Here is a 14,959-nt window from a genome sequence, read left to right on the forward strand (position 1 = left end):
CGATTCGCCGCCTGGTTATCAGAAGGGGGAAAGGAGAAGATTAATTGTGTGTCGTCTGCATAGCAATGATAGGAGAGACCATGTGAGGATATGACAGAGCCAAGTGACTTGGTGTATAGCGAGAATAGGAGAGGGCCTAGAACAGAGCCCTGGGGGACACCAGTGGTGAGAGCACGTGGTGCGGAGACAGATTCTCGCCACGCCACCTGGTAGGAGCGACCTGTCAGGTAGGACGCAATCCAAGCGTGGGCCGCGCCGGAGATGCCCAACTCGGAGAGTTGACCCCAGCGATCAGCCCGGTCCCAAGTACTACAATGGGGACTCTCCTCTAAATAAACTGGGCATCAAAGAGTTAATCCGACACTGGAGTTTCTGAGGCGGAAATTCTGGTGGCCCAACATGATGGAGGATGTGAGATCCTTTGTTGCGGCCTGTTTCATCTGTGCCCAAAGCAAGTCTTCACGTCAGCGACCGGCCGGGTTGCTCCAACCTCTACCTATCGCCAGCCGGCCCTGGTCTCATCTGTCTGTAGATTTTATCACAGGGTTAACTCCATCTCAAGGGCTTACCACTATCCTGGTGGTGGTCGATCGGTTCTCCAAGGCAGCCCATTTCATCGCCTTACCCAAGATGCCTTCAGTGAAGGAGACCGCTGATCTCGTGATTATCCATGTCTTTCGACTACACAGAATTCCCCCGAACATTGTCTCAGATCGTGGGCCTCAGTTTGTTGTATGGTAATGTAAGGCCTTCTGTTCCCCGTTGGGGGCATCGGCGAGTCTCTCCTCGGGGTTCCACCCTCAGTCGAATGGGAAAACTGAGCGGGCCAACCAGCAACTGGAGCAAGTTCCTCGTCTGGGCAGAGTATGCGCATAACACACTGCTGAACTCGCCATTTGAGTGTCAGTTCGGGTTCGCCGCCCCCTATTTCCTGAACAACGATGTCACCATATCTGGATCAGAGTGCGATCCTCCTTGCTCCACTCTTCTGCCCGACACCAACATCAGGAAAACTGGCACTGAATACCTCTTCAACTCCTCCGACCGGTTCAACGGGTGTGGCTGTCCACCTGTGATCTTCCCTTAAAGTTGGACTCGCGGAAGCTCGCTCTACGCTACATAGGACCATTCAATATCTCATGGCTACCCATGTATTTCCATGGAAATATAATGTTTATTTGGAAAGTAAGAAATATATAGATATTTTTAAAAGCATTCATGATTTGCGTAAATGAAATATACTATTACTCTTGTTAAAATTATGAAATGGTATTACATTTGGTGAAGAGCACATTATGACTTGTTTAGGACTCGAAACTCAAAGTTTAGGACTTGACTTGATACTTGACGGTCTTGACTTGAGACTTGACTCGGACTTGCCTGTCTTGACTTGGGACTTGAGTGCTAAGACTTGAGACTTACTTGTGACTTGTAAAACAATGACTTGGTCCCACCTCTGCCCTGCAGTACCTGGTGGACTGGGAGGACTACGGTACTGTCATGGTTCCTCCTGGCACCAGAGGGCAGCAGAGACCGCCCTAGAGACTTTTATTGGACTCAGGTGTGTCTTATTATTTCATGATTGTGTCCCTGTTAAAAGAGGTGTGTTTTCTGTAGTCCTTTGCAGAAGCTTGAATTGTTTACTGTGTGTGTGTGTGTGTGTGTGTGTGTGTGTGTGTGTGTGTGTGTGTGTGTGTGTGTGTGTGTGTGTGTGTGTGTGTGTGTGTGTGTGTGTGTGTGTGTGTGTGTGTGTGTGTGTGTGTGTGTGTGTGTGTGTGTGTGTGTGTGTGTGTGTGTGTGTGTGTGTGTGTGTTCTTTTATTGAGTGAATTTGAGACTTAGTGTTTGTTGTTTTTCTAGTGTACTGTGATCCTGCGGCTACTGTTTCTCAGTAAAGTATTATGTTTATCCTTAACCACTGATTCCTTGTCTGGTCTCTTCTCTGCACCTGGGTCCAACCTCACCACGTCACAGAAACAATAAAAAAAAAGAGTTCCTCCCACCCCTGTTTTGGTAAGAAGCTGTGGGATGGGGCTGGAGAAATGTAACCTCTCTCAAATTCATAGACAGAGCTAAGGATTCAAGGACTGACCATCCACGATATCAAATGTATAGTGTAAACCATGCTTTGAGGCTATATAGTGTTTGTTTACATTTACTTTGTTTACAAACTTTGGAGTAAAACAAAGCTTATTTTGGGTTCTGGTGGGGTATGACAGTTGAACTAAGCTCATGTGACAAGTTATATCCTTCAAGAATCAATGAGTACATATCATTAATTACTATGTCAAAAAATGGATGCATCAACTGCTGATTGCCCCTTTTAAGAGAATTTTGTATTGGTTTTAATTAACCATTTTGATGCCAGAGGGACAGGATGTTGTTTGAGAGCCTTTGAGGCCCACCTGGAAATCAAACTAGGTGAAAGCCTGAAGACTGTTTGTGGTCAGTAACCCACGATCAGTCAGCAAACATCAACCCACGTTCAGTCAGCAGACAGACCGAGAGAACATGGACCACAGTCTGACCTCAACCGTCCCATCTGTGTACAATATGGAGAATAATACAACCAGCTGCTAGCCACTTGGATGTCCTTTGAGAATATCTACGGATGTAACAGCCAACTTTCACAAGTCCTCATTCAGCCTCTCAGCTCCCAAATATGGCCCAGCTGAGCACACGAGGCCTTCAGCTGTGTTGGGTGTTTAGATCAAGACAAGTAATCTAGTGGGAAAGTGGGAAATTCAATTGGCTGTACAGCGTCACACTACAATAAGACTACCCAGCTAACACATAACGTTCTGAGAACCCTATGTTTCCGAGACCTTGGTGAGAGCGTGGTAGTCCTATAGTAATTTTGTATACAACCTTCCCACAATGTTCTGTGAATGATGCAGGACACCCAGTTAGCACATACTGTTCTGAGAACCATATGTTTCTTAGGTGGGAAATTCATAACGTTTCCTACAGATTTGTAGCAGATAGCTATACACCTTGACAAACTTAACAGTCTGAGTGATGACCATAAAAAAACACATGACTGATGGCTATAGCTAATTAGCTGTGTTCAACAAGTATATTATTCTTCTGTCTTTATCTAGCTCTACTTGTGATATTTTACCTTGCCTTGCTGGCTTGAAAGTTTGATAAGTAATCAATCCTCTGATGACATCTGTGATGTTGTAGATGATAACTATCTGAATACATGAGCTGCGTCTGAAGTTGGATGTGGTCATATTCACTTCAATGTAAACAAGCCTGGTGCGAACCTGCGCATGTAACTTTTCATGATGCGGCTGGGAAATTGGTCTATAGAATGGGTGGACAATGGTCCATGGACAAACATTACTGTACAGTTACCACTGCAGCCAGCGAGACATACATACTGTACATACACAAACACAGCTGGAATACAAACAAGACCATATATCTACACACGTGTTTTTAAAAGCAGAATGGGTCTGATAGCAGCACCCACCTCTCCACTTTCACAGGAACCTATTATTGATGACAAGGAACAGCAGACCCCACAGTCTAATGTCTGTTTCTCTGTGAGGGGTTTAGAGGACGACAGAATGGCAGGGAAGGTAACACTGCCTATGGCGACAGCCATCATCTGGCCTAGCATGGCCTGCACTTATCCTGTTAGCTCCAAGCCAGAAGGTCCACTGGCCTGATACACATCACCTTTCTGTCCAGTTAAAACAGGAAAGATAAACCTAAAGAGAACTAAACAAAGCACAGGATCTGTTCTATCTCGTTGCCTGGTTACGGGTTATAGAAGGTCATGTAAGCCTTGTAAGGTCATGATAGAGAAGCACTGAGGACAGCACCGTGATATCAACACAGTAATACGTCTTACCTGTAACAGTTGTTGTCAAATTTATTGTAGCTGGCAAATGCAATGAGCACTCCAAAGCCAGCTCCCAAGGAGTAGAAGATCTGGGTAGCAGCATCAATCCACACCTACAGCAGGAACATAGAAAGATACTTTATGTGTTGCTCTCAAAGATTTGTCTTCGTGGCCTGTGTGATCCAGAGGTTACAGCCTCTGACCCTGGCCCACTGCACTTTGACTCACCCTTCCCCTATCCTCCATCTTTCCAACACTTTACTATCTCTTCAATCAAGCGAAGAAATTAAGAAACTGCCCCACTCCTTAAAAAAAGATAAATATAAATAAATAAAAAGATTTTGTCCTCAAAGGGCCCATAGCATTACAGTACGATACAGAGAAGAGCACTACATTTGACAGAATCTCTCCTGAGTACTGACTATCTACTGACTATTGGCTCCAAATAATCTCGTCTCTGATATGATTCCTTGGCCATGTTTTCAAAAAGAGCTCCTTACCGTTCATTTACTGCATTCTATATTGAATATGGCATATTATGCGAAATCACGACCTCCCAGATTTTTTATTCCAATCTTTTTATCCCTCCACTCTGTTTACAAAAACAGCTAACACATGTTTTGGTTTCTAAATTAGTTAATTACATTTATTTCCATATTGGACGCGACTATGGGAGCTATAGCAGTAACACTGTCCTGCACTCTGAGGCTGTGTCTCTCAGTAAAAGGGTTTACAAATTCTTGTATCTTTTCCAAAATTCCCAGGTTTTAAGAAATCTTGTTCGGTGGATCCCAGATTTCTAGTTAATTCTCTCTTGATTCCAGGAACCTGGGAATTTTGTAAGTTATTGGAAATATTGCATCCCTAATTTCAGTAAAACACTGTATTGTACTCTGAAGACCTGTCTGACCTTGGGGTCGTTGAGTTGTTTAAAGTCGATGTGGAGGTAGGCCCGTATGCCGTCCATAGCCCCTGGCAGAGTGATGCCTCTGATCAGCAGGACGAACAGCACCACATAGGGCATGGTGGCCGTGATGTACACCACCTGGACACAACACAACACAGAACATTAGCTACATGACAACAGTAGTGTTCAATACACCACCTGGACACAACACAACACAAAACATTAGATACATGACAACAGTAGTGTTCAATACACCACCTGGACACAACACAACACAGAACATTAGATACTTGACAACAGTAGTGTTCAATACACCACCTGGACAAAACACAACACAGAACATTAGATACATGACAACAGTAGTGTTCAATACACCACCTGGACACAACACAACACAGAACATTAGCTACATGACAACAGTAGTGTTCAATACACCACCTGGACACAACACAACACAGAACATTAGCTACATGACCACAGTAGTGTTCAATACACCACCTGGACAAAACACAACACAGAACATTAGATACATGACAACAGTAGTGTTCAATACACCACCTGGACACAACACAACACAACACAGAACATTAGCTACATGACAACAGTAGTGTTCAATACACCACCTGGACACAACACAACACAGAACATTAGATACATGACAACAGTAGTGTTCAATACACCACCTGGACACAACACAACACAGAACATTAGCTACATGACCACAGTAGTGTTCAATACACCACCTGGACACAACACAACACAGAACATTAGCTACATGACAACAGTAGTGTTCAATACACCACCTGGACACAACACAACACAGAACATTAGATACATGACAACAGTAGTGTTCAATACACCACCTGGACACAACACAACACAGAACATTAGATACATGACAACAGTAGTGTTCAATACACCACCTGGACACAACACAACACAGAACATTAGATACATGACAACAGTAGTGTTCAATACATCACCTGGACACAACACAACACAGAACATTAGCTACATGACAACAGTAGTGTTCAATACACCACCTGGACAAAACACAACACAGAACATTAGATACATGACAACAGTAGTGTTCAATACACCACCTGGACACAACACAACACAGAACATTAGCTACATGACAACAGTAGTGTTCAATACACCACCTGGACACAACACAACACAGAACATTAGATACATGACAACAGTAGTGTTCAATACACCACCTGGACACAACACAACACAGAACATTAGATACATGACAACAGTAGTGTTCAATACACCACCTGGACACAACACAACACAGAACATTAGATACATGACAACAGTAGTGTTCAATACACCACCTGGACACAACACAACACAGAACATTAGATACATGACAACAGTAGTGTTCAATACACCACCTGGACACAACACAACACAGAACATTAGATACATGACAACAGTAGTGTTCAATACACCACCTGGACACAACACAACACAGAACATTAGATACATGACAACAGTAGTGTTCAATACACCACCTGGACACAACACAACACAGAACATTAGCTACATGACAACAGTAGTGTTCAATACACCACCTGGACAAAACACAACACAGAACATTAGATACATGACAACAGTAGTGTTCAATACACCACCTGGACACAACACAACACAGAACATTAGATACATGACAACAGTAGTGTTCAATACACCACCTGGACACAACACAACACAGAACATTAGATACATGACAACAGTAGTGTTCAATACACCACCTGGACACAACACAACACAGAACATTAGATACATGACTACCTGCACCTGTCTTTTCCTACCATCACTGATTTTGCTGATAGCCACTTTACTGAGGGAAAATGTGCAAGCTACGACTGTGATATGTGGTTGTCTCACCTAGCTATCTTAAGATGAAGGCACTAATTGTAAGCCGCTCTGGATAAGAGCGTCTACCTGCAACCAAACACATTTCTTCAAAGGCTTATCCTATGGGGACAGCCGAAGAACCCTTTATGGTTCTAGATAGCACCTTTATTTCTAAGAGTGTACAGTAGTGTTCAATACACCACCTGGACAACATAACATTACAGATTACTCATTATTGCTGTGAGATCATGTTATATTACAGTAGCAGTGTGGTATTACAGTAGGAGTGTGTGTTATATTACAGTAGGAGTGTGTGTTGTACTACAGTAGGAGTGTGTGTTGTACTACAGTAGGAGTGTGTGTTGTACTACAGTAGGAGTGTGTGTTGTACTACAGTAGGAGTGTGTGTTGTACTACAGTAGGAGTGTGTGTTGTACTACAGTAGGAGTGTGTGTTGGCCGAGTATGGTTTCTAATCAGAGACAACTGTCTATCGTTGTCTCTGATTAGGAATCATACTTAGGCAGCCTTTTCACACCTGTGTTTGTGGGTAGTTGTTTTCTGTTTAGTTTTCTGTACCTGACAGAACTGTGCGCCTTCGTTTTCCCTTTGTTATTTTTGTTAGAGTGTTTGTTTGATTCAAATAAAAAATCATGAACACGTGCCACGCTGCATCATGGTCCCCTCTCTATGGCGAGCGTTACAGTGTTGTACTACAGTAGGAGTGTGTAAGCGGTAGGGTACAGCACAGTGTGTCAGCAGTACCTTGCCGGAGGACTTGACGCCCTTCCAGAGGCTGAAGTAGAGAAGAAAGACCACAGCCACCAGACAGAGGACCAGCTCCCAGCGAGGCATGCCCAGGTCCTGGATCCCCCTGCTCTCATGGAGGTGGAGTACGCCACGCCTGGAGAACACACACACACTAAGGCTGAGTCCCGATTCTACAAGCTTCTACCGTAGTGTCCTTTGCACACTTTCACATGGCCAATGCTTACACCAACCCTGTGCTTTTAAATCAATGACGGAGAATCTGAAAGTGTGTACTTCTGGAAAAGGGTGTAGAATCTGGAAGCATCCACATACTTAACAAGACAGTGGTGTGGAGGATGACATGTGTAACACACCCAGACCACACACATTCTCCAACAACACACCCAACTTCATTTAGACCCAGATTCATGACCAAACTGTCCACAGCATAGATACCTCATAAAACACAAAGAAAAAGATAGGAAGATAGACATGCCTTATTAGTATAAGGCTATATTGCAGGCTACCCGCAGTATTCTCTTTTCCCTGGCCAGCCCCCAGAGAGTGCTGTGTTTGTATGGTGGATCCACCCAGGCTATGACTCAGCTAGGATAGACTCAACACATGAACAGTCCCTGTCTGACCCTGAGAAGAGCGAGGGGAGTCACCTGCTCTAAGGGAGGACAGGATTCTGACAACACCCAACAGTCAGTCATCTACACACCATTTACTCCAGTCTGAACTTAAACCACTTCAATCAGGTAGAAAGTGTGTAGAAATGATAATGAACTTAACTTTTTTAAATAATCTCAACAATTTTTCTTCAATCACAGTATTTTCAATAAAGAGCTATTAGCAGCAGTATTCTGGTTGATTTTGTGGTCTCAAGCCAGTGAGACTATTAACATGAATATGGACAAAATGTAATTATTGACAATGATTGAGGTGGGAATGTTGTTCACTTGTCATATAATTGCCACATTTAATATCAATATAGCATTAAAAATAGTTTTCCAGATTGTATTTTGGCGATTCTTTTTCACGATGTGAATATTGGGTCGCGACAGAGACAACCTGGTTCAATTTGGTTCCTGAGGCAAAACCAGTTGAGAACCACTGATTTAGAGGTGTTAAAACCCAGTCACAGCATCTATACATTCATCATTGAACTAACCATTCCACAAGCTTACTGTTACTGCTCATTAAATCAAATAACTTAAGAATGAGAAGCAAAGTTACTAACTTTTATCTCAACATTTGTTCTGTATCCATTCAATCATCTAGCTAACAGAATCACGAGGGAAGAATGAAGGACTCTGGGTTTGGAGTACCTGAGAAAATATTTTCTACTCTTAACATGCACGAAAGCACGCATGCATGCACACACACCCACTCTCTCACACTCTTTCAAAGACCTTGGCAGCTAGAGGTTTTAATAACAGACTTTGTCAACCCTCTTGGGAGCCATTCCCCTCAAAGCACTCTGTCTACTACTCTCAGTTGAAGGGGCGCTCAAAGGTTCAAGTGCTTTACCGGAACATAAATAAAAGAGGGGAGACGGCAGGAAGACAAATGGTGTCTCATCCTTCCCTACATAAATATTGTTTCCTGCTATCTATCTCCTCATTCCCAGATCATTCTCGGATCTTCCCAGGACAGGCATACTGAGCCACACCTGCTCTGAGTCCCACCGGACTGACCGGACTGACAGCGGATCTGGATCAACTTCCAGCTCAGCGATATTAGGGAGCATCCCGTTCCTGCTCTGCATCTCAAGTGGCACCCTATTCCCTATAGTGCACTACTTTTGTCCAGGGACCATAGGGATTTGGTCAAAAGCTGTGCACTATATAAGGGAATGGGTGCCATTTAAAGACACTGCCTTGCTCAAAGGGAAGCAGGGGTCAGAGGTCATAGTGTTTAAATGATCAACGGTATTGACCAATATTGACCTCTAACGAGAACGGCCATGTGTTTTTTCCCTCTTCTTCTAAACTGAGTAAGGAGGAAGGAGTAAACGTGAGTCATCACAAGTGGACAGTATTATGGGACATCTGATCTCATTCTAATCGCAGAGGGTGCCCTAAAACGATTTAAGTTTACATCGAGATGACAGATGGTTTGTTTCTGCTTTGAAAACACGGCATTTAAAAACCAGGTAATCATAGCTCTCTGAGGAGCGGGTTGATGGCTGCTTGTTTCTTCATCTTCCAGTCTTTGAAACAGGCCTGAGGCTCAGTGTTCAGCCCAGCCGAGGGCTCATCACCATTGGGGAGAGAGATGTGGGACTCCATGGAACCGACAACAAAGAGCCAGGCCAGAATTATGCTCACCATGAAGCTCATATCCAAGACAACATGATCTTTAGGGTCTCCTCAAGACCTGATGTTTTGTCTGCTGTCTCTATCTGGAGCTCTCAAAGTTGTTGTCATGTGTTGCTGCCATGCTATGTTGTTGTCTTAGGTCTCTTTGTGTAGTGTTGTGGTGTCTCTCTTGTCGTGATGTGTGTGTTGTCCTATATTTGTATTTTTAATCCCAGCCCCCGTCCCCGCAGGCCTTTTGCCTTTTGGTAGGCCATCATTGTAAATAACAATTTGTTCTTAACTGACTAGGTATCCCCCTTTCCCTAATACTATGTTCACTTGCCTAGTTAAATAAAGGTTACCGTAATTTCCGGACTATAAGCCGCAACTTTTTTCCCACGCTTTGAACCTTATGGCTTAAACAATGACGCGGCTAATATATGGATTTTTCCCGCTTTCAATTTTTTTTCTTCCAAAAAACATTCTGTGACGTGCTCAGGTTTTTGGCGGCATGAAGTTTTCATTAGACCAATGAAATTGCCGAACGGGTTAAGGTCAAACAACTTTTTTGTTTACTGTTTAGATTAAATCGAGCGCTCTCAAACTTCCCATCATTCTGATTACGGTAGTCATTTTGTCACCCTTATCATGGCAAAGACACGGAGAAATGCATATGATGCAGCTTTCAAGTTGAAGGCGATTGATCTGGCTGTTGGAAAAGGAAATAGAGCTGCTGCACGGGAGCTTGGTCTTAATGAGTCGATGATAAGACGTTGGAAACAGCAGCGTGAGGAATTGACTCAGTGCAAAAAGACAACTAAAGCTTACTGCTAATTTTTTATTTTTTGTTACAAGCCGTGTTTCGTTAAAGCCTATTTAATTTTGTTACAAGCCGTGTTTCGTTAAAGCCTATTTATTTTTGTTACAAGCCGTGTTTCGTTAAAGCCTATTTATTTTTGTTACAAGCCGTGTTTCGTTAAAGCCTATTTATTTTTGTTACAAGCCGTGTTTCGTTAAAGCCTATTTATTTTTGTTACAAGCCGTGTTTCGTTAAAGCCTGTGTAAAGTTCATTTGTTTCAATGTACTGGTAGACACCTGCGGCTTATAGACATGTGCGGCTTATTTATGTTCAAAATAATACTTTTTTTACAATTCAGTGGGTGCGGCTTATATTCAGGTGCGCTCTATAGTCCGGAAATTACGGTAAATAAAATACATCAAAATAACACCCATCCTATTCATCAGAGAAACAGCTGTCTAAGGGCTGCACTTTTAAAAAATCCACCCTTTAACTTCATTATCTGTTTCTGATTCCTCCTCTCTGTCTGTTTGAACGGTGGGCTAGCGAGGCGATTCGATCTGGCGGGCAGCCTCTCTCTGTGATTATGCTGATAAGTGTAGCTACGAAATTACATGTGGATCTGATGCCCCCGGATGGTTACACAATCCACCGCCTGGCAAGCCAGAAGAGAAGACACAGGAACAAGCCAACTGTCTGTCCAGACTAGACATCAAGGACAAGGGGACATCTGTCAGATCAGACAGCCCAGTCCTAAATATGTCTAACTGATGGGATTTATATCCTGATGATAATACATTTAAAGCTGTTAGAACACGCGTTTCAAAATCATTTTGCCACTTCACCAGGTGAAGAGAGAACGAGAGATAGAGGAGAGGGCAGTGGAGGGAAGAGGAGAGGAGAGGAGAGGAGAGGAGAGGAGAGGAGAGGGGCTGTCTAGAAGGACAGAACAGAACAAGAGACAGATATGTTGATATTTATGACTAGTCATGTATAGGCAGGGGGTCTAGGGTTGTTGTGGTGCTTCCAGGCTGTACAGTCCATCTGATATCACACTAACCGTAAACGTTATCAAACATCAATGCATGTTCTTTGGACCAGTTATTCTAAAAACAAACTCTTATCTGCTTTCCCTGAAATGGTCAACACATAAGTGATCTGAAGCTATTTGGCCAAAGTATATCAATCCCTAAGGCCTCTTTTACAAATTCTGGGCTAAAATGTCCTTTAAGAGGCATATATACACAACAGAGACACACATATAATATGGTAGTGATATGAACAATATGCCATAAAAAAAAGGAAAACAACGTCTTCCATGAAAAATTCAAGCAATACTGTATGCTTTATCAAATATTATTGACTAGTATTAATCTCTTTGGGCCATTTTCCCAGACATGTATAGCATGTTCTCCAGAATGAGGTAAACGTCTGACTTGACATTAAGTAGACACACCAAGCAGGAACACTACTTACTACAAATACCCTCAGAACCATGCAAGTGGAACTGATGGAAAGTGATCAAATAAAAGCTAATTATCTCTTATGTAATTGTTCAAGCAATTTCCTCAAAAAACTGTTTAATTGAGCACTTCATCAATCGAGTCAATGACAGTGACAGTGAAGTCAATCATCTAAAAATGCAAAGGGCTATTTGTCCCTATAGGAGAACTCTTTTTGGTTCCAGGTAGAACCCTTCTTGGTTCCATGTAGAACCCTCTATAGAAAGGGTTCTACATGGAACCGAAAAGGGTTCAACCTGCAATTAAAAAGGGTTCTTCAAAGAGTTATCCTATGGGGACAGCCGATGAGACCTTTAAGGTTCTAGATAGCACTTTTATTTCTAAGAGTGTGTCAGGTTGCTGGATGGAATCCCCGAGCTGACAAGGTAAAAATCTGTCATTCTGCCCCTGAGCAAGGCAGTTAACCCACTGTTCCCCGGGCGCCGAAGACGTGGATGTCGATTAAAGCAGCCCCCCTGCACCTCTCTGATTCAGAGGGGTTGGCTTAAATGCGGAGGACACATTTCAGTTGAAGGCAATCAGTTGTACAACTGACTAAATATCCACTTTTTCCTTTCCTTTCCATCAAGTCAAGCTATCCCTGACACTAAATCAAACGCAGCTATTTTAGCATGTAAAGAATCTATACAAACCATCTGTTGTTGATGAAACGGTGTGCTAATCTAATGTTTCAACGTTCACACAGGATGTGTATAGCATGTCTGCTGATTTAAATACACATCATTGTTGAACTTACCATGCAAGGACCACTGGGATATTCCTACTAAGGCCAAAGTATAGCCTGAGGATGTATCAGACTGATGGACTCGATGTGCCAAGCTTCTATCACATACCTTTACCCTGGTCAAACATCTACAAACATGACTGATTACTTCTCTCAGTGTCTAGGTGATTGGCCAGTAGCTAGGTTGATGTTCTATATGGAGACATATTTGTGCTGGATTTAAGATTGAAGCGTTTGACCTTGAGAACTACGGGCATCTGTGGGGTAGGCAGGTCATAACCTAATAAGTGTTCATGTTGACCTGTGCCCTGACCCCTGACTTTTAGGGATTAGCCTCTACCATGCAGAGCGCCGAGTGAGCCACCCTGCCACGTGACTCACCTTTAACACTAACTGCCATGGTTTTTAAACACATGTTAACATAATAAAACTAACTAGGTTATCTAACAAGAATAATACACACATAGCACTGTGTATCAAATACATGCTGTGTCAAAAGGAGATTAAATCAATGGTCTATAAACAGTCTCCTCTGACCTTCCCAGAGAACATGATAATAAAATATTCCATTAAGGTTCAGCTAACCTCTGGTGGACTTGCAACAGCTTGGATATATCCCACTGATAGAGAGGGGGTAGGGAGACAACTAGAGTCAGAGTGGGGAGACATGTCTAAAGCACGGAGACAACTAGAGTCAGAGTGGGGAGACATGTCTAAAGCAGAGAGACAACTAGAGTCAGAGGGAGAGAAACATGTCTAAAGCACGGAGACAACTAGAGTCAGAGTGGGGAGAAACATGTCTAAAGCAGAGAGACAACTAGAGTCAGAGTGGGGAGACATGTCTAAAGCAGAGAGACAACTAGAGTCAGAGGGAGAGAAACATGTCTAAAGCAGAGAGACAACTAGAGTCAGAGGGAGAGAAACATGTCTAAAGCAGGGAGACAACTAGAGTCAGAGGGAGAGAAACATGTCTAAAGCAGAGAGACAACTAGAGTCAGAGGGAGAGAAACATGTCTAAAGCAGGGAGACAACTAGAGTCAGAGGGAGAGAAACATGTCTAAAGCAGAGAGACAACTAGAGTCAGAAGGAGAGAAACATGTCTAAAGCAGGGAGACAACTAGAGTCAGAGGGAGAGAAACATGTCTAAAGCAGAGAGACAACTAGAGTCAGAAGGAGAGAAACATGTCTAAAGCAGGGAGACAACTAGAGTCAGAGGGAGAGAAACATGTCTAAAGCAGAGAGACAACTAGAGTCAGAGGGAGAGAAACATGTCTAAAGCAGGGAGACAACTAGAGTCAGAGGGAGAGAAACATGTCTAAAGCAGAGAGACAACTAGAGTCAGAGGGAGAGAAACATGTCTAAAGCAGAGAGACAACTAGAGTCAGAGGGAGAGAAACATGTCTAAAGCAGAGAGACAACTAGAGTCAGAGGGAGAGAAACATGTCTAAAGCACGGAGCCAACTAGAGTCAGAGGGAGAGAAACATGTCTAAAGCAGGGAGACAACTAGAGTCAGAGGGAGAGAAACATGTCTAAAGCAGAGAGACAACTAGAGTCAGAGGGAGAGAAACATGTCTAAAGCAGAGAGACAACTAGAGTCAGAGGGAGAGAAACATGTCTAAAGCAGGGAGACAACTAGAGTCAGAGGGAGAGAAACATGTCTAAAGCAGAGAGACAACTAGAGTCAGAGGGGGGAGACATGTCTAAAGCAGGGAGACAACTAGAGTCAGAGGGTGGAGACATGTCTAAAGCAGAGAGACAACTAGAGTCAGAGGGTGGAGACATGTCTAAAGCAGAGAGACAACTAGAGTCAGAGGGAGAGAAACATGTCTAAAGCAGAGAGACAGCTAGAGTCAGAGGGAGAGAAACATGTCTAAAGCAGAGAGACAACTAGAGTCAGAGGGAGAGAAACATGTCTAAAGCAGAGAGACAACTAGAGTCAGAGGGGGGAGACATGTCTAAAGCAGAGAGACAACTAGAGTCAGAGGGAGAGAAACATGTCTAAAGCAGGGAGACAACTAGAGTCAGAGGGAGAGAAACATGTCTATAGCAGAGAGACAACTAGAGTCAGAGGGGGGAGACATGTCTAAAGCAGAGAGACAACTAGAGTCAGAGGGAGAGAAACATGTCTAAAGCAGGGAGACAACTAGAGTCAGAGGGAGAGAAACATGTCTAAAGCAGAGAGACAACTAGAGTCAGAGGGAGAGAAACATGTCTAAAGCAGAGAGACAACT

General features: G+C 43.2%; 1 protein-coding gene across 2 annotated transcripts in view; it reads right to left on the minus strand.

Annotated features, from left to right (window-relative positions):
• Positions 1-14,959, minus strand: part of LOC115203312 (sodium-dependent noradrenaline transporter-like) — a 116,785-nt gene that overhangs the window by 28,536 nt on the left and 73,290 nt on the right. For both annotated transcript variants that reach the window (XM_029767891.1, XM_029767890.1), the window contains exons 5-7: positions 7,393-7,531; positions 4,763-4,897; positions 3,862-3,965 (exon numbers count right to left, since the gene is read on the minus strand). In XM_029767891.1, coding sequence (XP_029623751.1) covers positions 3,862-3,965; positions 4,763-4,897; positions 7,393-7,531 — 378 coding nt within the window. The remainder of the gene's footprint in view (positions 1-3,861; positions 3,966-4,762; positions 4,898-7,392; positions 7,532-14,959) is intronic.

This window comes from Salmo trutta, chromosome 12 (assembly GCF_901001165.1).
Source record: "Salmo trutta chromosome 12, fSalTru1.1, whole genome shotgun sequence".
In the NCBI taxonomy this organism is placed as follows: Eukaryota; Metazoa; Chordata; class Actinopteri; order Salmoniformes; family Salmonidae; genus Salmo; species Salmo trutta.